This window comes from Plectropomus leopardus, chromosome 3 (assembly GCF_026936395.1).
Source record: "Plectropomus leopardus strain MGB_pleo_1.0 chromosome 3, ASM2693639v1, whole genome shotgun sequence".
Classification (NCBI taxonomy): domain Eukaryota; kingdom Metazoa; phylum Chordata; class Actinopteri; order Perciformes; family Serranidae; genus Plectropomus; species Plectropomus leopardus.
The window spans coordinates 40225631-40248879 of record NC_142178.1 but is presented as its reverse complement, the minus strand read 5'-3'; the positions used below and the strand labels follow the sequence as shown (position 1 = coordinate 40248879).

Here is a 23249-nt window from a genome sequence, read left to right as displayed (position 1 = left end):
TTTCAAACACAAAAATTAATAATTATAAATGTAATTTTATAAAAACTGTTCCTGAGTTTTTTGATAATTTTCTAATTGGCTTCCCAACTTTTAAATAAATCAGTTTTCAGGTAATTTTCTCGTCATTTTTTTACAATTTTCTCGCAATTGACATTAAAAATTCTTTCCAAGCCCCTCCCCCCATGTTTGTTTTAAAGGGTTAAACACGATCGTGCAAACAGCGACCTCCTGTATCCGCGGGATGTCCAGATTTAAAGGGTTATGAAATCTTCCTTGTTTTTTAGGGAAGCCACAGAGGATGAACGGGAAAGTGAACGGCCGAGTGTTTGTGGGGAACTCGCCGACGCCCGAGGAGCTCAACAACAACGACTTGCACTCGTACGTGGTGGCCAACGACGGACGCGCCTACGTGGCCATCAGCAACATCCAGAGCAGCGTGGGGCCGTCCCTGCAGCCGCTGTCCTCGCTGGGCGGGATCATCGGCTGGGCCTTCGCCCTGGAGCAGCCCGGATACCAGAACGGCTTCAGCCTCGTCGGTGAGGGACCAGTTTTTTGAACGTTATCCATCAGTTTCACCAGATTTAGATGATGTAACCAGACCAGGGACACGAAACCTCATCTGCCTGGGGGCCACTTTTCCAAAATGACAGGAGGCCAGGGGTCCGTCACAGCAGCATACGTGTTACAAGGATTTTAGGATATTGCTAGGATTTAGGGACGTTTCTCGGATGTCAGGACGTTTGTAAGATTGCAGGACGTTTTTTAGGATTTTAGGTAGTTTTACAGATTTCAGGACATTTCTTGGAATTGAGGTCATTTCTCAGGTTTAAGGACATATCTAGGATTGTTATGATATTAGGACATTTTGATTTTTAGGACATTCATAAGATTTTAGGACATCAGTGTCTCAGCTGTGTCCTCTGTCGGGGGTGTGGGGGATCCTCCTCTGACACCTTATTGAGACTGAAAGGACAAAAACTATTCACAGAGTCAATCACTTTATTTTTATTGTACATTAGAAAACGGTTGGGGGGCCACCAGGGGCCCTATCAGGGGCCAGATTTTGCCCACGGACCGTAAATTGAGAATCAGTGACCTGGATGTTAAAATGTGTTTGGACGACCGTGAATCCCGACGCCTTGAACGCGTCCGGAGACTTTTGCATGTTGTCAAAGCTCGCAGCACTTTTGTTCAGACACGTTTTCTCGCTCGTCCCTGCAGGCGGCGTCTTCTCCCGGCAGGCCGAGGTGATCTTCCAGCCCGGTAACGAGCGTCTGAGCATCAAGCAGCAATTCAAAGGAATCGACGAACACGACCACCTGGTGGTGAGCACCGAGCTGGAGGGACGACTTCCCGCCATCCCGCCGGGATCCACCGTCCAGATCAGCCCGTACAAAGAGATCTACCAGTACGACAGAAACTGTAAGGACAAGAGACACCTGAGACACCTGAGACACCTGAGACACATGAGACACCTGAGACACATGAAGCTGATAAAGTCTGAAGCAGCAGATGGTTGTGATCCCTACAACACCCAAAGACATAATAAACCACCAACGTAATAAACCACCAACGTAATAAACCACCAATGTAATAAACCACAAACGTAATAAACCACAAACGTAATAAACCACCAACGTAATAAACCACCAACGTAATAAACCGCCAACGTAATAAACCACCAACGTAATAAACCACCAACATCATAAACCGCAAACGTAATAAACCACCAACGTAATAAACCACCAACGTAATAAACCGCCAACGTAATAAACTGCCAACGTAATAAACCACAAACGTAATAAACCACCAACGTAATAAACCACCAACGTCATAAACCACAAACGTAATAAACCACCAACGTAATAAACCACCAACGTAATACAAATCTAAAGTCCTTATTGTCATAATCCCACAAAGGTAATAGCAGTCGCCTACAACAAACGTAATACGAAATTTCCTGCAAATGTCCTGAAAAGACGTCTATACTACGTTGATAAAATATATATTACATCCATAGATGTCTTTTGTGGACATTTGCAGAATTTATTATTTGGCCTTTATTATGTTTTTGGGTGTTTTTATGTTTTTGGGCTGTTTGAGTCCCTCTGACGGAGAAAAAGAGGACATGAGTCAAATTCAAAATAAAATGTTTTCTTCTTCTTCTGCTTCTCCTGCTCGCAGTGATCACTTCCTCCTCCAACCGCGACTACAACATCACCTCCGCGGACGGCCACGTGCAGACCAGGAGCTACCAGTGGCGTCAGACCATCTCCTTCCTCAGCTGCCCGCACGACGAGGCCAGCGGGGCGGCGCCGTCCACCCAGCAGCTCAGCGTGGACCAGATCTTTGTCATGTTCGATCCCGCCAACGAGCTGATCCGCTACGCCATGAGCAACAAGATCGGCTCCGTCCACAGTGAGTCCTGAAGATTTCCTTTAACACGCGGGGTTCAAATGGTCAGAAAACACCTGGAAAAGCCCTGGAATTTGCTAAAAGCAGTTTCAAGGCCTACAAGTTTTGAAAAAACTAAATGTACGCTTAACGTTTTGTAAAAATCATTGAAGTTTGTTTCCAAAACCTTTATAATAACATGTTCAATCAAAAAAACATCAAAAAAATGAAGGAAAAATGTTCAGAAAATGATATAATTATCATAATTTTGATGTGGTAAATAGTGGCTGGATGTGATAAATGGTGTTATTTTTGGTGAAACATGCCTTCCAAAACCCGCAGGCCAGTTTTCTTTAAAATTACACAAAAAAAAGTAAAAAAAAAAAAAAAGAAAAGACAATTGCCAAAAAGTTTTAAAGAAAAAAATCCTTTTCTTTTAGTTAAAAAATTACCCCAAAAATTTTTAAAAAGTAAATAAACATTTCAAAGATAAAAAAAAGGCAAAAATATATAGGAAAAAAATCACCAACATTTTTTTTTAAATCACCATTTTTTTTAAAGAAAAACAAGTACCTACAACTTTTAAAGAAAAGAAAAAATTACCCCAAAAATGCTAAGGAAAAAAAAATTAATCAAAACTTTATTTAAAAAAAACCCCCAAAAACTCCATTTAATCTTAAAAAATTGCCAAAAGTTTTTAAAGAAAAAAAATGGCCCAGATTTTCTGTAAGAAAACATGCCTTCTAAGGCATGAGAAGTTTAAATTGTCCTGATCTGTTTACATGCACGTGGACATAACACAACACATTTCTTTTTTCGCCTTTTCAGAAAAAACTGCTAAAAACCAAAAAGAGTCCTGCAGGATGTGTTTGTTATAACTGACAGAGGTTTTTTAGCAGCGTGTGCTCTCTGATGAGCTCGCTGCAGGCTGACTGCAGGTTTTCAGATGGTTCAGGTCTTTGCAGAAGAGACGGCGTCTGTCGGGGACATTCGGAGGACAAACGTGTGTTATTACCCGCAGGAATGCGCCGAAACACGCCTCCGACAGTTTAGTGTCTGCAGAGGAACATCAGAGGAAGACAAACAGTAACGTGAGCTCGGCTGTATTTCCTCAGCTGCAACCGGAGCGGCGGTGAGAGCGTTGGCAGGGGGTGAAGGTCAACCAGATACCAACCTCCGGGACACAGCGGGGGGGGAGGGGTGCCGCTGTAAAAAGGAGGGTTAACCCTTTGAGCAAAGTGGTTTGATTTCTTTCAAAAACATGAGGAGGCAAAGAGCGACTAAATATACCCTGGAAGTCTTAAAAAGTCCTGGAATTTGTTTCAAAAACCTTTGAAATGTGAAAATCTAACAATAATTTCTGTTTTTTTGTTTCCGGCTGTGATAAATGGTGAGAATTTGGTGCTTTTGAGAGAAAAAAAACCCTTTCATACCTGCAGGCCTGTTTTCTTTAAAAATAAAATCACCAAAAATGTTTGAAGAACAAAAAAAACACTGCCAAAATTACAAAGAAACAAACATAAAATGCCACATTTTTTACTTTAAAAATCCATAAAATAGAAAAAAACTGAAAAAATGTTTGAAGACAAAAAAAGACAAAATTATTTTTTGGTTAAAATCACCAAAAATCTGGTTAAATTTGGTTTGATTTCTCTCAAAAACAACAAAAAAAGTCCTGGAATTTGTTTCAAAAACCTTTGAAATGTGAAAATCCAACAATGATTTCTGTTTTTACAGTTTTACAGTTTCTGGCTGTGATAAAAAGAAAAGTGTAATTTTGGTGATTTTTATAGGAAAAAAGTCTTCCAGACCTGCAGGCCAGTTTTCTTTTAAAACCACCAAAATTTTTAAAGAAAACAAAATCATCACCAAATTTCAAAGAAAGGAAAATTGCATTTTTTCCTTTAAAAAATCATTTAATATATATATATATATATATATATATATATATATATATATATTAAAGACCAAAAGGCAAGAATGTTTGAAAAAAATCAGCAAAAACTTTTAAAGTAAAAAAAAAAAAACAACAAAAAACAAAACACCAAAACTGTTTGTTTATAAATAACTAAAGTTTTGCTCGGATTTCTTCCAAAACACGAGGAGAAGGCAATGAGCAACAAGACATGGCTCAAAAATTAGCAAAAAATAGTAAAAAAAAAAAGTTACAAAAATACCTTTTGTTTAAGTTACAAAAAAGCGTTAAAAAAGTCAAATGAAAATGAAATATATAAATGTATTTATATTTTAATTTACTCTAACATAATTTCAAATATAACATTTTATAATTTTGAATATTTTTTCTAAAATTCTCTCAATGTTTTGGTGATAATTTTCCTATAATCCTTCCCTCTCTTTAAATCTAATTTTCCTCATCAACTTTTATGAATTTCTTTCAGTTTTTGGGACATTTTTTGCCAAACTGCTCGCTGCCTTTTTCCCTAAACCTGCTCATGTTTCAGAGGGTTAAAGGTAAAAGTGCAGGGTTGGGGGTTGGGGGTTGGGGGTTTGGGGGTTTTGGGGCTGCTGACGGGATGCTCGGGGGTTCAGAGTTACACAAGCAAACAGCTCAGCCGGGGTTTGTTGGCAGAGCGGGAACATCTGCGAGGCGTTTCCTGTGAGGAGGTGAAGGTCTGCTGGGAACAAGAGACGCCGGCTCAGTGGTGCTGTACTGGGGAGTCCTGCAGATAATCTACAAACCAGTAAAGTTGCTCTTTAAGCGGAAACGTTAATCATTCTCTGCTTCTCCGATGTGAGCAGGGCTGTTTCCAGGATTTAAAGACACCGGGGGCTCAGCCCTCTGCAGGGGGGGTCCTCCTTTTTGACAAAAAAATCATTAAATAATAACTGATTAGAGCCAGAAAAACAGTCTGATTTTGTTAAAACTGAATCAAAATAAGTTAATTTAGTCAAGTTTATGTATGGACAGATTATTAGATCCAGGGATTTTTATCATTATCAGGGACGGTTTGTTAGTTATTTTAAAGAAAACACTCTTTCCAAACCTGCAGGCTTTTTGCAGATTAAAAAAAAAAAAATTTTTTGATTTCTTTAAAACTTTTAAGTGATTTTTTTCCTTTAATATTCTGATGGTTAAAAATAAGTGATCATTTTTTTCTTTAAAAATTTTTGGTGATTTTTAGTTTCTTTAAAAAATTGTGCAATTTCTTTTTTATGTTCTTTTAAAAAAATTTTGATTAAAAAATGTAATTTATTCATTCATTCAAATCTTTTGGAGAGTATTTTCTTTAAACATGTTTGATTTTTTTCAATGAAAATTTCGTGATTTCCGTTTTTATATTTGGTGATTTTAAAAAAAAACTGAAAAAACTGAAATTGTAATGTATCAAAATTATTATTAGATTTACAAATTTCAACAGGCTTTGAACACATGTGGGACGAACAGGATAAACATTTTCTCTGAAGGAAAAATTAAATAGCTTTGGGGAGGGTCAAATGAAAACCCAGCCGCCCCTTTCCTTGGTTTTACCGTTTATTCAGCAGGATGAGGCGGGATAACGACGGGATGTTCCTGCCTTGAATAGCGAGAGTAAAAGTGGTCAGAGAGAGACAAAATCTTTAGTTCTGCTGCAAAGATTTCGATTTAATTTGATTTTAATTCAATTAAAAAAAAAAAAGTGAAGTTGCAACTTCAACAGTGTTTCCCATTCTGGTGTTTTAAGAGCAACGGTGCACCAGAACGACTCGCCGCTCCTCAAAAGAAAAGTAAACGCATTAAACGACTTTATTATGAAAATCCTGAGCAGTCACATGACCTGTCCGAACAGTCGGAGGCGGTAATGTTTGCAAAATTTCTTACGTTTTATCGTGCAGCCTGAACAGGAAGCAGTCGTCTCTGTCTCGTCTCACCTAAACGAGCCTCATGTGGTGTTTTTTTTTTTTTTTAATTTTCCAGGCGGCGTTCCGGAGCAGAACCCGTGTTTCACCGGCCGACACGGCTGCGACACCAACGCCATGTGCCGGCCAGGTGACGGCCTCCAGTTCACCTGTGAATGTGCTACTGGTTTCACTGGAGACGGACGCTACTGCCACGGTAACGTCTTGAGTGAATTTCTAAAAAATTGGCACAAAAATCCACTCGGACTCAGTGATGAACCGATGAGATTTTGTTGGTTTATGGTCAAGCTTGCTGCGAACTTGCATCCGACTCCTTGTAAACACAAAATCTCCAAAAGGCCTTGAGAGAGTTTCCTCAAATTTGGCACAAACATCCACACTCAAGAATTTATTCAATAATTAGGACAAAATATCAAAGTAAGTGTCTAACAGGATAAAATGAAGACAAAGTGTGATTTTATTCATCAGGATTTCTGATGCAAATTTTGACTTAAATTAGTTTTAAAAAGTGTAGTTTTGATGTTTTCACTGCCGTCAGTCGCAGACACCGTTCACTGTCTTTAAGGTGGTATTTTCTCCACATCGTTCACTTTTATTTTGATGTGTCATCGGCAGATATTGACGAGTGCAGGGAGACTCCTCACATCTGCGGATTCAACGCCGTCTGCAATAATCAGCCCGGAACGTTCCGCTGTGAGTGTTTGACCGGCTTTGTGTTCGCCAGCGACGGGAGGACCTGCATCGGTACGTTTAAATCTGAATTTGTGTGTGTTTTCTTGTACATGTACATAGTGAGGACCAAAGTAATTTCGCAGCAGAGTGAGGACATATTTAAAAAGAGGCATTTTGACCGGTCCTCACTTCTTCAAAGGACTGTTTGGGGGTTAACACTTGGTTTTAGGATTCAGGTTCAGGAGTTTGTTTATTGTTTATTATAAGGATCCCCATAAGCTGATGCCGAAGCAACAAGCTAATCTTCCTGGGGTCCAACACAACACACCATAACATTATATAACAACAAACACAAACAGTAATAATGGTAATACAATACTCGGTAGACCAACAAATAATAATAATAATATTAATGTTAATATAAAAATATGACTACTTAAACAATATAATTAAAAGATAATAATAATTAATTCACCATCAATTAAACAATTCAAATAAAAAAATATAAAATAAATAAATAAACAATTTAAGAAAAAAGTTGTCTTCATAACTATCTTACTCAAATAAACATAAAACAACCAATTAAAGAAGTAATAGTGAACAGGTATTTTGTTTTAAGTTGGGGTTTGGCATTTAGTTGTGATAGTTCAGTTTAGGGTACAGGGCCTGGGAGTGTTACTTCAATGAGGGTCCTCACAAAGATATAAGTACATGTGTGCGTGTGTGTGTGTGTGTGTGTGTGTGAGTGTGTGTGGACAGCTGTGTGGGTGGGCGGTGTGTGTGACGCTCTGTGCCTCTCTGCACATACAGATGTTCTTAAAGCCGCCAACAGACATAAACAATGAGAGTTTTGTGCGACTGTAAAACTGATGTTCTTTGTTGAACGCAGACGATGTAAATTAACTGATTTAACGCGAGAACACAGATCGACTCTGTGGAGCGGCGTCCGTCTGCAGGGACGAATCATTAGTCATGTACGGTGGCCCTGAAGTGCAAAAAAAACCCCAAAACATTCCAGGACTTTTATGTTATATAAAAATGAGCAGCTGGAGCAGTAAATGTGTTGTGCAATCCTTTAACCTAAAGTGGAACTCTGCTATTTTATAATTTGGAGCCTATTTTCCATGTTTCTGTGTGACTAATAAATCGGTTCAGCACGGTTAGAGCGGCTGCAGCTGTTCACTGCAAAACAGGCTGCAATGTGACCATCCCGAGCATGAATCATGGAATTAATTTAATGTTCATTTAAAAGGGAGACTGCATATAAATGAACATCAGTATAAAATACAAATGTAAATGTGTTAGCAGGGCTGCTAATTTACATCTGTAGTCCCTTAACAGGTGACGGACAAAAAATCTAAACAAAGAAAAAAAGGGGGATAAAGAAATAAAAATGATAATAAAAAACAACAATTCATTCAGACAAGTGTTTGTTTTTGTCACTGACAGGCTCAGATTATTATTGTAAGTTTCTTACAACATTGCGAGAGGATCCCGACAGAGATGGAGCTTTTTGTTTAAGAGGAAGGTCTTTTTTGTTTAACCCTTTGAAACCTGGATCGACATCACTTTTCTTGTACTGCGTTTAGACGCTTTGTGTGGTTTAATATTTTTAAAAACACATGGAAAAAAAGATAATGAGCAACATAAAAAATAAAGGTTAATAAAATAAAATAAAACAATTCAATAAATAGTTTAACTAACTATTAGATGCCCTTTAAAAAACACAGAGAAATAATCACAAAAAATACCTTAAATTTATTAAACAAAAAAAGGAAAAAAAACAAATGAAGATGATAAAATAATAGAAAAATATAATGATATAATAGATAATAATTGTAATAATAATATAATAAATACATTTACTGGACTTTTTTAAAAAAAAAATATCATGAACTTCTTTGCTTTCAAGCAATTTTTTTTTGTCAACCTTTTTCCTAATTTCTTGCAGTTTGTGGAACATTTTTAGCAAGTTGCTCAGTGTATTTTTCTCCTGTTTTCAAAAGAAATCAAACTATCTGCTCTGGTTCCAAAACGCATGTAAAAAGCATCACATGAAAACTGACGTCGGTCCAGGTCTCAAAGGGTTAAGAAAAAGATTCATATCTGCTCTCGGTGTATTTGAGTTGTGATCCAGTCGCCTTTGATGGCGTTTGCCTGCAGCTTCTTCCCTCTGATGCTTTTCTTCCTCAAACACCAGAAGTGCTTTATAAAAACATTCATCCCGGACCGCGACTTTGTCTCGGATTTAACTTCTTTCCCAAAAATCTTCCTTATTTCTTTGGAAATCTCTGGTCGAAGTGAACGGATTAGAGGACAGCCGCGACATATATGAAGGTCTGCCGGTGATTTTCCACCCCGCCTCCAGCATCCATCCCGTCCCCGAGAGCCCCGCCGTACAAAAATTCAATTTCAGAGTCAAAAAACTCCACACACACACACACACACACACACACACACACACATATAGAGAGAGAGGTATTTTTTAAATGTTTCTGTGTGTTTTTTAGATGTGTCTTATATATTTTAGGTCTCAGTCTGATCTGTGGAGAAACAGTATTTTGCTCCCATGTTCGCGCACTGATTCTGATTCTGATTCTGATTCTGATTCTGAAGTTAAAATATTAAATGTTAAAAGAACGAAATGAACTTTCTCTTCAGTCAGACTGCAGTTTTTCCTCCTGTCAAACTCTGCTAACCTGTGTCCTGTGTGTCCTGTGTGTCCTGTGTGTCCTGTGTCTCATGTGTGTCCTGTGTCTCATGTGTGTCCTGTGTCTCATGTTTGTCCTGTGTCTCATGTTTGTCCTGTGTGTCCTGTGTCTCATGTGTCTCATGTGTGTCTCATGTGTGTCCTGTGTGTCCTGTGTCTCTTGTGTCTCGTGTGTCCTGTGTCTCATGTGTGTCCCATGTGTCCTGTGTCTCATGTGTATCCTGTGTGTCCTGTGTGTCCTGTGTCTCATGTGTATCCTGTGTGTCCTGTGTGTCCTGTGTCTCATGTGTATCCTGTGTGTCCTGTGTGTCCTGTGTCTCATGTGTATCCTGTGTGTCCTGTGTGTCCTGTGTCTCATGTGTGTCCTGTGTCTCATGTGTCTCATGTGTGTCCTGTGTGTCCTGTGTCCTGTGTCTCATGTCTCGTGTGCGTGTTGGTGCAGAGGAGGACCGTCCGGTGGATCACTGTGAGAGAGGGACTCACACCTGTGACGCCGCTGATCGAGCTCTCTGCAGCTACAGCGGAGGCTCGGCCTTCGTCTGCTCCTGCCTGCCGGGCTTCGAGGGCGACGGCCGGGTTTGTCGCGGTGAGTTCGAGAGTTTATCGGCTGACCTTCGGCGGCTCCTCGGTGTTGTGACTCGAGTCGGTATCGAGTCAGACGTGTAAACTGAGTGATGCTGAAGGCCAGCGGCCGTGTTCGTGAATCATGTGACCTCAGCAGACGGAGACAGGGGCGGGTTATCAGACGGTGGGGCCCCCGGGTGCTGATATGCAAAGGGCCCCACCACCTCTCCCACACAGGAGACACACAGACTCGTGGTATTTTTGCGTGTCTTTGTAGTTTTTATACATCTTTTTTGTGGTTTTTGTGTCATTTTGTGTTTTTTTGTCGTTGGTTGGTGCTCTTTGGCGTATTTTTTTGGTTATTTAAGTTGTTTTTTATTTTTGAGGCAATTTTGTGTCTCTTTGAGGTCTCGCTGTGGTCATTTTTATGTTTTCTTGTGGTTGTTTTGTGTCTCTTGGAGAAAATTTGTGAGTCTGAGATAATTTTGTGTCTTTTTCTGTCATTTTTGGTCTTTTTTTGTCGTTTTGTGTCTATTTTTAGTCTTTTTCTGTCTTCTTGTGGTTGTTTTGTGTCTTTTTTGGGGCAAATTTGTGACTCTGAGGTCATTTTGTGGTAGTTTTGTGTTTCTTTGAGGTAATTTTGTCTCTTTTGTAGGTTGTTTTGTGATTGTGGTCTTTTTTTTTATCCGTTTTGTGCCTCTCAGGTAATTTGTATCATTTTTGGTTGTTTTGTGTGTCTTTATGGCAATTTTGTCTTTTAATTGTCATCTTTTTGTGTCTCCTTGTGCTTGCTTTGTGATTCTTTTGTGTCTCTGTGATTGTTTGGAGTCTTTTTTTAGTCAATTGGGTCTCTGAGACAAGTTTTTGTCCTTTTGTCTTTGTTATGCTCATTTCTACAGTTGTTGAGCATCTCTTTGCAGTCTTTCAGTCTCTTTTTGGTCATTTTGAGTCATTTTTTTGTCTCTGTGATAATTTGAACTTTGACATGTTGCAGCTGAAGGCCAGGGGGCCCCGCGGGCACTTTGGGCCCCGGTGCCTGTGTCCAGTTCATCCACAGACATTAAAAAACGGTTCAGGCATATCGACGAGTGCTCGCACACATCTGACTGAACCACATCAGGTTTTTGTGTCAGCAGATTATGAGCTTTTATTGTTTGTGTCGGCAGCGTTCCCGATGAACCTGCAGAGTTTGTGTGTCTTCGGTGTAACGTCCTGTAAGTCGGCGCTGTGGGCCCCTCGGACAGGAAATGTTTCCACCTGGACAGGAAATGCAGAACGCTGCCTTACAGCTGTGCAGCTCATCTCTCGTATATAACGCCCGCCCCTCCCCCGCTCTGCAGAGACTGAGCTGAAGAATGTTTGTACGAGGACGAAAACAGCAGGACGGGACCAAACTGTCCTCAACTGTCTGAACGTCGTCTTTTAAAAAGGCGTCGTCAGTGAGAGTTTTTTTCATGCCGACAATAAAATGTAAAAAGGTTTTTTGAACCAAAGTTCAAGTTAAATATCGGTATCATAATTCATATTTTACGCTTTACTGAAGAGTAACTTCGGTATTTTTCAAGTTGGACCCTGTTTTTTCTTGTTTTGGGGTCTACTTCATTAAAATAAAAAAAATAAAAAAATACCACACTGCAACGACCAAAGAGGCAGATACTCACCGACGGAGTAATTAATGACGGCGCGTCGTTGCATTTCACCCGTTAAGGAGCTGAAATGAAATTACGTTCATCCGGGCGATAAAAACCCGAGTCTGCTGCAAAAATCCAGATGTTAGCGGGTTTTTGTGTGGTAGGAATGAGGATTCAGATCATTTGTCATGTTTTTGTTGTTTTGTGTCTCTTTAAGGTAATTTTGTCTTTTTTGTCATCTTTTCGTGTCTCAAAATGACCACGAAGACACAAAAAGGCCACAGAGATGCAAAGACATTGCAAAGACACATAAAACGACTAAAAAATGGTCAGTGTGTCTTTTTGAGGCAATTTCGTGACTCTTTGAGGTAATTTTGGTTTTCTTAGGTAATTTTGTGACTGTGGTAATTTTATATCTCTTTTGGTGATTTTGTGTGTATTTGTAGAGGTTAAGTGTCGTCTCCGCACCACCTGGTCTTTTTGTTTTGGAGAGGAGGAGACATCGGCGGATAATTCAGCTGCTTGAAATCTGCGGTCCTCACCTCTCGTTAAATCCCTCTGAACAAACTGTTCCTTTAAGATGCAGGTGTTAATTTCTGCCAGTATATCCCCATAAATCCTTCACACTGGAGCTTAATATTGAATATTAAAATATTTTAGCGTCAGCACCCGGTGGCCATTAGCGGTACTGCATCTCAAAGTCCGAACATGGTGGTTTATTTTTATTTGTTTATTTATTTTTCTGTCCTTTTCAGACGTCGACGAGTGTCAGCAGGAGCGATGCCACAGAGACGCCTTCTGCTCCAACACTCAGGGCTCGTACACCTGCCAGTGCCGCCCTGGTTTCCACGGCGACGGCTTCCAGTGCACGGCCTCAGGTAGGTGACAGATTTCTCACTGAAAGAGAAACACAGCCGCACACCTTCGCACAAGACTGACGAGGCTTGATTAACCCTTTTAAACCTGAGCAGATTAATTAGCTTTCTTTCAAAAACGTCAGAGGGCGACGAGCAGCTTGATGGCCCAAAAATTAGCAAAAAATTAAAAAGATATTACAAGAAAATTACTGGAAAATAGGGGAAAAATGACAAAAGAAAATATGTCAAGTAAAAAACAAACATACAAACAAATATAGCACCTTTAAAAACAGTTGTTTACAAAGTGCTTTGACAGATAAAACAAAGGCGGGAAATAAACAGGAACACGCAGTCAAAGATCCTGAAAGGTCAAAGGTCAACGAGAATAAAGCAAATAAAAGTAGTAAAAGTAATAAAACGAGCAGATCACAAAAAAGGCTGTATAAATGCAATAAAAGACAATAAATATAATATAAGACATCATATAATATATATTATATAACATAAATATTGACAAAAAAGATTTTCATTTTCATTGTAAAAGCACATCAGTTCCAAATATCAGCCTCATTAACTAATAATCTGTATCGGTCGACTCGTACTTCATACTTTTTTCAAAAAGCAATCGTCAGTTTCGAAGTTTAAATACTTGTGAAAAGCGTCTGAAAGCAGCATGGGAAGTTTTCGGGTTTCAAAGGGTTAAAGACGGATGTTGTGGCGCAGCTGTTGTAAAGGACGGCATCAGACTGTACAGGCGTCCCTAATAAAGCGGCCTCTGAGCGTTTATTGAAGTGAAAAAGTCTTTTTCTGCCTCCTGATCTGATTGGCGGTTTGGGGTTTGGGGGCGTGTCAAACCGTCAGACTCGTGCGGTGATTCCAGGTGTCGGCAGCTCCGACTTAATTACAGCTCAACCCAAAGTTTTGTCATATTTTCGTCGTTCTTTATGAGCCGTCTGGCTGCTGAGACACATCTTTTTTCTGTCCCCAGTCATAACTTGTCACAGCGTCTCTCCCGTCTCCTTTTGTGTGGACGCTCTTTGATCCTCACCCCGCTGTCTCTCGGGGGTCCTCTTGAGGTTTTTTTGTCTTCTTGCGGTCTGACAGTCGTTATCAGACGCGGCGCTGGCTGTCAGACGGCGCTGTTATGGCTGCTGCGTCTCGCAGATGTTCCCGTGAGGATAAGAGAGCGTGAGGAGAGCTGAGGCTCCTCCAGATGTCACTGTGGCCCCTGAGACCGTGTGACCGCAGACACCAGGGGCCTCCTGCTCACCTGCTATCTGCCGCCGTCCTCTCTGCAGCTCACGTGTTCGTCTGCAGCCGCCACAAACACACACTAACACACAAACACTAACACACTAACACACAAACACTAACACACTAACACACACACATACACACAAACAATAACACACACACACACAAACACACTATCACACACACAAACACACATACACACAGACAACCACTGACACACAACAACACACAAACACTAACACACACACACACAAACTAACACACAAACACTAACATGCACGCACACACGCACACAAACGTGCTCTCTGACTGTAGTTCACTGACTGTAGTTCACCAACTGTAGTTCAATGACTGTAGTTCACCGACTGTAGTTCAATGACTGTAGTTCAATGACTGTAGTTCACCGACTGTAGTTCAATGACTGTAGTTCACTGACTGTAGTTCACCGACTGTAGTTCACCGACTGTAGTTCACCGGCTGTAGTTCACTGGCTGTAGTTCACTGACTGTAGTTCACCGACTGTAGTTCAATGACTGTAGTTCACCGACTGTAGTTCACCGACTGTAGTTCAATGACTGTAGTTCACCGACTGTTGTTCACCGACTGTAGTTCACCGACTGTAGTTCAATGACTGTAGTTCACCGGCTGTAGTTCACTGACTGTAGTTCACCGGCTGTAGTTCACCGGCTGTAGTTCACCGACTGTAGTTCACCAACTGTAGTTCACTGACTGTAGTTCACCGGCTGTAGTTCACTGACTGTAGTTCACCGGCTGTAGTTCACCGATAGTAGTTCACCGGCTGTAGTTCACCGACTGTAGTTCAATGACTGTAGTTCACCGATTGTAGTTCACCGGCTGTAGTTCACCGGCTGTAGTTCACTGACTGTAGTTCACCGACTGTAGTTCACCGACTGTAGTTCACCGGCTGTAGTTCACCGGCTGTAGTTCACCGGCTGTAGTTCACCGACTGTAGTTCACCGACTGTAGTTCACCGGCTGTAGTTCACCGGCTGTAGTTCACTGACTGTAGTTCACCGGCTGTAGTTCACCGGCTGTAGTTCACTGACTGTAGTTCACCGGCTGTAGTTCACAGACTGTAGTTCACCGACTGTAGTTCACCGGCTGTAGTTCACAGACTGTAGTTCACTGACTGTAGTTCACCGGCTGTAGTTCAATGACTGTAGTTCACTGACTGTAGTTCAATGACTGTAGTTCACTGACTGTAGTTCAATGACTGTAGTTCCAGCAGTCCTTGAAGACATCATGCAAGAAGCTGAAATTATATTTGATTAGAGTTCAAATCTCAAAATCTCACAAAATATTTGGGTCCTTGAAAAGTCATGGAAAAGTTTTGAATTTTCCCATTCCATGACACCGTGTGGGAGCCCTGTACAGTGGCAGGGCTGCATTCCTCAGTGTAGGTATTTAATGTATCTCTTAGAGATACATTAAATACTTGTGGAGTCCAAATTTTAGCAGCACGCTTCATGTTTCGCACAACATCGTTCTGTTACTTCCTGTTTCCAGAGCGCGAGAAGACTCTGTGTGAGCGTCACAGAGAGAGCGTCCAGACGTCCTCCGGCTCCGGCATCTTGTCCTTCTTCCGTCCTCGGCCGGCCGTCGGTCAGTACGTCCCTCAGTGTGACCCTCACGGCGCCTACGAGCCCACGCAATGCCACGGCAGCATCGGACAGTGCTGGTGCGTGGACGCCAACGGCCAGGAGATCCCCAACACCCGCACCGGACCCGGCAGCACCCCTCTGTGTGAGTCAGCTCGGTCCTGAAGCAAACACCTCACAGGGATCCCACGGTCGGCCACAAACTGAACAAAAACAGGGGACTTTCATATTCACATTTTCCAGGCCTTTTCAACGTCCTTGATGCCGACAAAATCATTGAAAGTTTAGAAAAACTATAGAATTGTGATGAATGTAAAAATTCAATGCCATTAATGTAACACAACAGTGAATTTATTTTCTGTGGGTAGCGACACCACTTTATTTTGTGTCAATATTTGACAGCTTTTTGGTCGTTTTAATTTATTTGTTTATTACGAAAAAAGTTTTTTCATTTTCTCCATATATGCTCTCTCCATAAATTTTTAGGCAATTTTTTTCTTTCTTTTTTACTTTTTAAATTTTTTTTTGTTATTTTTATAGAAAACTTTTTTCCCTCTTTTTTGTGTTTTTCACAGAAACTAAAACATTTAAATTTTTTTTTTAATTTTTTGATGAAAATAGGTTTGGAAGGCATGTTTTCTTTAAAAAATGAAAATATATTTCTTTCGTCCTTTTATTTGAAAAAACATGGCTACTTTAACAGAAAACTTTTGGGGCATCTTTTTTCTTTTATTATTTTGCATTATTTTGTTTGGAAATTTTATCTCCTTAACTTACTTTTTAAGAAAGCAGGTTTGAAAGGCATCTTTTCCTTTTTTTTTTTTTTTTTTAAAAAACTTCCTATCTTACTTTAATTTTTCTGCAACTTTTCATCTTTAAAGTTTTTTGCATTTTTTTATAATAGAAAACTTAATGTGTGTGAAACCTGACCACAGCAGTCTGACTCTTAAATATTATCCTCATTAAACTTAAATGTGCTTTAACAATAATCTGACCTCTCTGCCGCAGGTATCAACCAGGCGCCGACTCCTGCTCCGGTGGGTCCGACCCCGCGGCCCGACGTTCACCCCGTCGCTCCGGGAACGCATCTGCTATTCGCTCAGAGCGGGAAGATCGAGCGCGTTCCTCTGGACGGATACAACATAAAGAAGGAGGAGGCCAAACCTCTGCTGCACATCCCCGTAAGACAACGCCAGATTAGATTTTACACTTTGAGTCAACAACGAGCTGATTCTGGATCTGGTAATGGAAAGTTAAAGGTCACGGTCACTGTGACCTTATCTGTCCCATTCTCCGGACTGCAATATTTAAAGAACGTTTTAAAGGAATTTCCTCAAATTTGGCACAAACATCCACCCGGGCTTAACAATGAACTGATTAGAATTTGGTACTCGTAAGTCACGATATCCGAAGAACACCTTGAGGGAAATTCCGAACATTTTGCAAAAATGTACACTTAGACTCGATGAACTGAGCATCCATGTTTTTACAGACATGAATGTAAAGCGTAAGTGCAACACACTTGTGCACGGAGGCATAAAACCATGAGTCGGTAATCCAGTTTGCATTCACTGCGACCACATTTTGTCAGGAGTGATTCATGCTGAGAGAAACTCCCAAACTAGAATATTTTCCTCGACAAAAAGCCCAAAAGTCAGAAGTTTTTCTGATGACGACATTCAGTCCTCACATGTCACAGAGTGTCAGTGTTCATCGTGGACGTAGTTAAACCTCTTCTGAGCGTTGTTGGCTGCTCTGAAACAATCCTCTGATTGTTCTGTGACAGATTTCTTTCTGTTATGGAGCGCATACGTTAATGTATGAATGTACTGCAGCTGAACACAAAGATCTCCGACAGCATTTGACGTCTGCGAGTTTCTGTCGCTTCAACACAAAAGACTCTTTGAAAGTGAAACTCCATCTGAATGAAACATCTGTCTGCTCCCGCGTTTTCAGGATCGGGTGGTGATCGCCGTGGCCTACGACTGCGTTGAGAAGATGGTGTACTGGACCGACATCACCGGGCCGGCTATCAGCAAGGCCAGACTGAGCGGAGGAGACGTCATCCCGGTCGTCACTACAGGTACAACAGCTGAGACACCAGCAGACCAGTCATATCTGCAGGGCTGAGTGAAAAACACGTCACTGACAGCAACCTGACGACTAACAATAGTTTCACATCTGCAGCCTACGACTTACATCCAACAACTATTTTTGTCCCAATAATGAAGCAAAAATGATAATAGATGCCACGGTTTCTTTTCTGCATGTCTTTATGCCTCCATACTGGCAATAGCTGAGGCCAGAGGCATTTTTTGGGGGGGTGTTCGTACGTGCATATGTCCCTCCATGGTTACGTCCGTCTGGCCCTGAACATGATAGGTCATGAACACATTGTTGGAATTTCTTCAATTTTGGCACAAACGTCCACTTGGACACAAGGATAACCGGATTAAAGTTTTGGTAGTCAAAGGTCAAGGTCACAGTTATGTCATCTGTATCATTCTTATAAATGCGATATGTAAAGAGATCTCAAAGGGAATTTTTTCAAATTTGGCACGAATGTTCACTTGGACTCAAGAACGAACTGATTTGATTTTGGTGGTCTGAGGTCAAGGTCATGGTGACCTTGCATTGGTCTCATTCTGGTCAAAGCAATATCTTATTATGGGTTTGAGGGAATTTTCAAATGTGGCACAAACGTTCATTTGGCCTAGAGAATTAACTGATTAGAATCTGGTGGCCAGAGGTCGAGGTCATGGTGACATGAATTCGTTTTTGGCCCTAATACGAAAATTCAGTCGCTCAAATTTTACATTATACAATGATGATGATACAGGATTTTAAAAAGTTCTGATATTTTATATGCAAGAGGTCAGAGGTCATCTGTGGCATCATTATGTTCTGCAAAAACACTTGATGGCACCACGGCCACCACTGACTGCAGAATTCACTAAAGAAAAAGTCAATCTGAGGAAAAGTTGCAGTATCTGTAACTGAAAAGGATCTTTTAAATACTACTACTACTACTACTACTAATAATAATAATAATAATAATAATAAAAACAAGAACAAAACCACAGCAAGAACAACAATAAACTTTATGTATACATCGCTTTTCAAAACAACATTAAATACCAGCAACAAAAACATTTTGGAACTGCAATGAAATTACAGCTACAGACAGTTACAACAATACAAATACTGCAGCGTAAATCAAATACCCCTCCCCAAAAAGATAAAACATAAAAAGCAATAACATCAGGAAATAATGTGTTTGCATTAATAAAATGTTGTATTTAAAAAAAATGTATACATGAAAAAAACTTCTGGAGAAGATTCTGTAAGTTACAGACGACATCCTCGGAGACTGAATTAAAAATCATCGGAGACGCCGTACTGTGTCTGCCGTCCTCAGATCTCCAGAGTCCTGAGGGCATCGCCATCGACCACGTGGCCCGCCTCCTCTTCTGGACCGACTCCATGCGCGACACCGTGGAGGTTTCCAAGCTGGACGGCAGCCAACGGCGAGTCCTGTTCGACACCGATCTGATCAACCCTCGACCCATCGTCACTGACCCGGCGTACGGGTGAGTGCTGGAGAAAATAACACGACAGAACTCAGCTGTCAGTTTAATTAACGATTAATGCAACATCAGTTATTTAAACGTTAGTAAAATGTTGATTGAATCCAAATAACAGCAGAAATAGAACGAGTCGTAATCGTAGTGAAATTAGAAGAGGTAAAAGTAAAAGTTGTAAACTAGTAGTAATAGAAGTAGTGAAATTAGTAGTAGTGGTAGTAATCGTCGCAGTGACAGTAGTAGTGAAAGAATAATTGAAATGAGGGCCGGCAGTAGTAGTCGTTAAATTAGTAGTAGTAGTAAAAGTAGTAGTGAAATAAGTAGTAGTAGTAATCTTGAATATAGTAGACATCCAATTATTAGTAGTATAATGGTGAAATTAAAAGTAGTAGTAGTAGTAGTAGTAGTAGTAGTAGTAGTAGAGGAATAAGTAGTCATCATAGTAGTAGAATTAGTAGTAGTAGTAGTAGTAGTAGTAGTAGAAGTAGTAGTAGTAGTAGTAGAAATAAGTGAATCTAATCGTGGCAGTTGTGAACTAAGAAGTAGTTATGAAATTAGTGGTGAAATTATTTGTTGTAGTAGTGATGGAAGTAGCAGTAAAATTATTATTAGTAGTAGTAACAGTAGAAACAGTAGAATGAGTAGTAACTGTAGTAGTGAAATTAGGGTACTTGTAGAAGTAGTAGTGAAATTAGTTGTAGCAGTAGTAAACCGACTGTGGTAGTAGTCAGTAAAATTTTTGGTGGTGGTGATGATGAAAGTAGAATAGAAATGAGTACTGCAGTAGAATAAGTGAAATAGATAGCGGTGAGAGTTCTATTAGCAGTAAAAGTCGTAGTAGTGAAATTATTGTTAATCATCGTTAAGTTGGTAGTAGTAGTAGATGTAGTAGGGAAATTAGTAGTAGTAGTAATCTTGAATATAGTAGACATCCAATTATTAGTAGTATAATGGTGAAATTAAAAGTAGTAGTAGTAGTAGTAGTCATAAGTTACAGTAGATGTTTGTAGTAGTAGTAGTGATAGTTGTAGTAGTAGTAGTAGTGATAGTTGTAGTAGTAGTAGTAATAGTGGTATTACTACAGCCATTTTTTCGACATGTCAAAATTTGACAATTTATATTATGTCATTTTCAGCCATTTTTTGGACATGCTATACCAGTAGCGGTAGTGATCGTAGTAGTAATTGTTGTAGTGATCGTAGTAATGATCGTAGTAGGAATTGTTGTAGTGATCGTAGTAATGATCGTAGTAGCGATTATTGTAGTGATCGTAGTATTGATCATAGTATTGATTGTTGTTGTGATCGTAGTATTGATCATAGTATTGATTGTAGTAGTGATCGTAGTATTGATCATAGTATTGATTGTTGTTGTGATCGTAGTATTGATCATAGTATTGATTGTAGTAGTGATCGTAGTATTGATCGTAGTATTGATCGTAGTATTGATCATAGTATTGATCGTAGTATTGATCGTAGTATTGATCATAGTATTGATTGTAGTATTGATCGTAGTAGCTATATGAGACAGTGGTGGTTTTTGGTGTAACTGGTGTTCTGTCCTGTTGGTGCAGGCGGCTGTACTGGGCAGACTGGAACAGAGACGGTCCTAAAATCGAGATGTCCAACATGGACGGCACGGATCGGACGGTGCTGGTGAAAGACGACCTGGGGCTTCCCAACGGTCTGACCTTTGACCTGGAGGACCAGCAGCTGTGCTGGGCCGACGCAGGTGAGACACACCTGGCCCACCTCTCCGACCCGTCGCCACGTTATTCTCCAAACACGGACCGGTTGTCCATCACCTGTCCTCACTGTCACTGATCCACCTGTCCGCAGGAACTCGTAAGGTGGAGTGTATGGACCCTCACCGCAGGCTGAGGAGGCAGATCGTTGAAGGAATCCAGTATCCCTTCGCCCTCGTCTCCTTCGGGAGGAACCTTTACTACACCGACTGGAGAAGGTAACACTCGCCCTGCAGACCAGCGAGACTCAGCTGGGACCACTTTACCAAATACAGGGGGCCAGGGGCCAGTCGCAGCAGCCCCGTACGCGATTTTCGGATTTCGGGTTTTTTGACGTTTCTAAGATTTAAGAACATTTCTAGGATTTTAGGACGTTTCTAGGAGTTTAGGACTGTTCAGATTTTTTGATATTTTTACGATTTAGGACATTTTTAGTATATAAAGATGTTTCTAGGATTTTGTGATGATTCTCAGATTTTAGGATGTTTCTCAGATTTAGGACGTTTCTAGTATTTCAGGATGTTTCTAGGAGTTTAGGTTTAGGACGCTGGTCATATTTTTCAATATTTTTACAATTTAGGACATTTTTAGTATATAAAGATGTTTCCAGGGTTTTGTGATGATTCTCAGATTTTGGACGTTTCTAGGATTTTAGGACGCTGTTCATATTTTTTGATATTTTTACGATTTAGGGCGTTTTAAGTATATAAGGATGTGATATAAGGAGTTGGTTGGAGTTGATTCTCAGATTTTATGATGGCCCTGAACATGATAGGTCCTCAGATTTAGGACGTTTCTAGGATTTTAGGACATCAGTGTCTTATCTCGGACCTCTGTCGGGGCTGTGGGGGATTCTTTACTGGTGCTTTTTTTGATCAACAAGCTCTATTTTGATGCCGTTTTTTGGAGACTAAAAGGACAGTGTCAATCACAATTTTTTTTTACTGCCAATTAAAAATGGTTGGGGGCCAGATTTGGCCCATGGGCCGTACGTTGAGTCTCCCGCTGTAGAGTTTAATCTGGTTGAACGTCCCCTTTATATCTGAATATTTATCTTCAGAATCAGATCCAGAATCAAAGTGACTTTCTGTAACCTCTCAGCTGGTTTTTGTCTCTCCACGATCATGAACCGTGTCTTCATCCTCAGCTCGTTGTAAAATAATAACGCCTCAGAGTCTGAGTGGATTTTAAATAAACACCACAGCTGAGATGTAAACGCTGCTATTTTAGGCTCCGTTGTTTGACTCGACTGCCACATAAAAGTGTGTTTAACAGCGGCGTACGTGTGATGTTCAAACGTCTCTGTGTGGTCTCTGTAAATGTCTTTCCGTTTTTTTCAGGGAGGCCGTGGTCGCTGTGGACCGCCACTCAGCGAGGGAGGCCGAAGAGTTTCTGCCGCAGAAGCGCTCTCGGCTGTACGGCATCACGACGACGCCGACACAGTGTCCACAAGGTACAGCTACGCTACGCTTCGGTTACAAGCTGCCGACGACTTAGACCCTCCAAACACTGTGTGCAGCCTCCAAACATGAGAAAGACGTACTTTATCTTAATCATCTGCAGGTGATTTTAGTAGCTTACATTTAAAACACTACTCTGCTGCAATATTTGGTTCTGAAAACGTTCTGGGAACGGTGCAATTCAGCCAATGCAATGTTTTAGTTTCACATTTTAAATGGCAGATTTTCTTAATGTTCTCAGAAATTTCTTCTTAAAGTTCGAGCAGCATTCTCTATAAACATCAAAAAAAGTTAAAAAATTGTTAATATATCATATTACATTACATCTTCATTTAAAAAAATGTCCTCAGTCCTCTAAGATTTTCTGAATGCTGCTTTGAAAACGTTCTTCCGTTGTTCTCATGTAATGTTGTGAGAACATTTTATAAAAAAAAGAAAATTTTGTGATCTGTCACCTCTAAGCGTCACCGAAACATCCAACAACAAACAAAAACAAACGCTCTTAAAACGTTTTTTGAACATTAGATGTCAAAATGTTTTCTTTTAAAACATTTTTGCAACTTGTAAGTAACGTTATTCAACGTTGTGGGAACGTTCCCTGTTACCTGAGGAGCTTGTAGAGAGCTCCTGATTGCACGGCGACTCGCAGCTTCTCGTGATGCTGCTGCTTCTTCCCGTTAGCTGCAGTTGGCGGTTTTAGTGGCGAACTCGGCAGTTTTGAAAAGTGCGATGATGATTGATGAAGATGTTTTATTTCCTTCACTTGTATGTTGGCTCTGAGGCCTGGACAGGATACAATATTATATAATATTTCATGCCTTTCTGAAATTTTACAGAGATTTTCGGTATATGACCGACATTTTTAGGATGGGTCTCGGATTTTTGGATGTTTCTGTGATTTCA

General features: G+C 40.4%; 1 protein-coding gene across 1 annotated transcript in view; it reads left to right on the top strand.

Annotated features, from left to right (window-relative positions):
* The window catches only part of nid1b (nidogen 1b), a 68139-nt gene that overhangs the window by 13546 nt on the left and 31344 nt on the right, over positions 1-23249 (top strand). The window contains exons 6-19 of the mRNA XM_088075141.1: positions 285-536; positions 1222-1422; positions 2185-2418; positions 6311-6448; positions 6868-6996; positions 10077-10220; positions 12585-12707; positions 15467-15703; positions 16567-16739; positions 17515-17641; positions 18977-19148; positions 20716-20873; positions 20981-21104; positions 22227-22339. Coding sequence (XP_087931267.1) covers positions 285-536; positions 1222-1422; positions 2185-2418; positions 6311-6448; positions 6868-6996; positions 10077-10220; positions 12585-12707; positions 15467-15703; positions 16567-16739; positions 17515-17641; positions 18977-19148; positions 20716-20873; positions 20981-21104; positions 22227-22339 — 2325 coding nt within the window. The remainder of the gene's footprint in view (positions 1-284; positions 537-1221; positions 1423-2184; positions 2419-6310; positions 6449-6867; positions 6997-10076; positions 10221-12584; positions 12708-15466; positions 15704-16566; positions 16740-17514; positions 17642-18976; positions 19149-20715; positions 20874-20980; positions 21105-22226; positions 22340-23249) is intronic.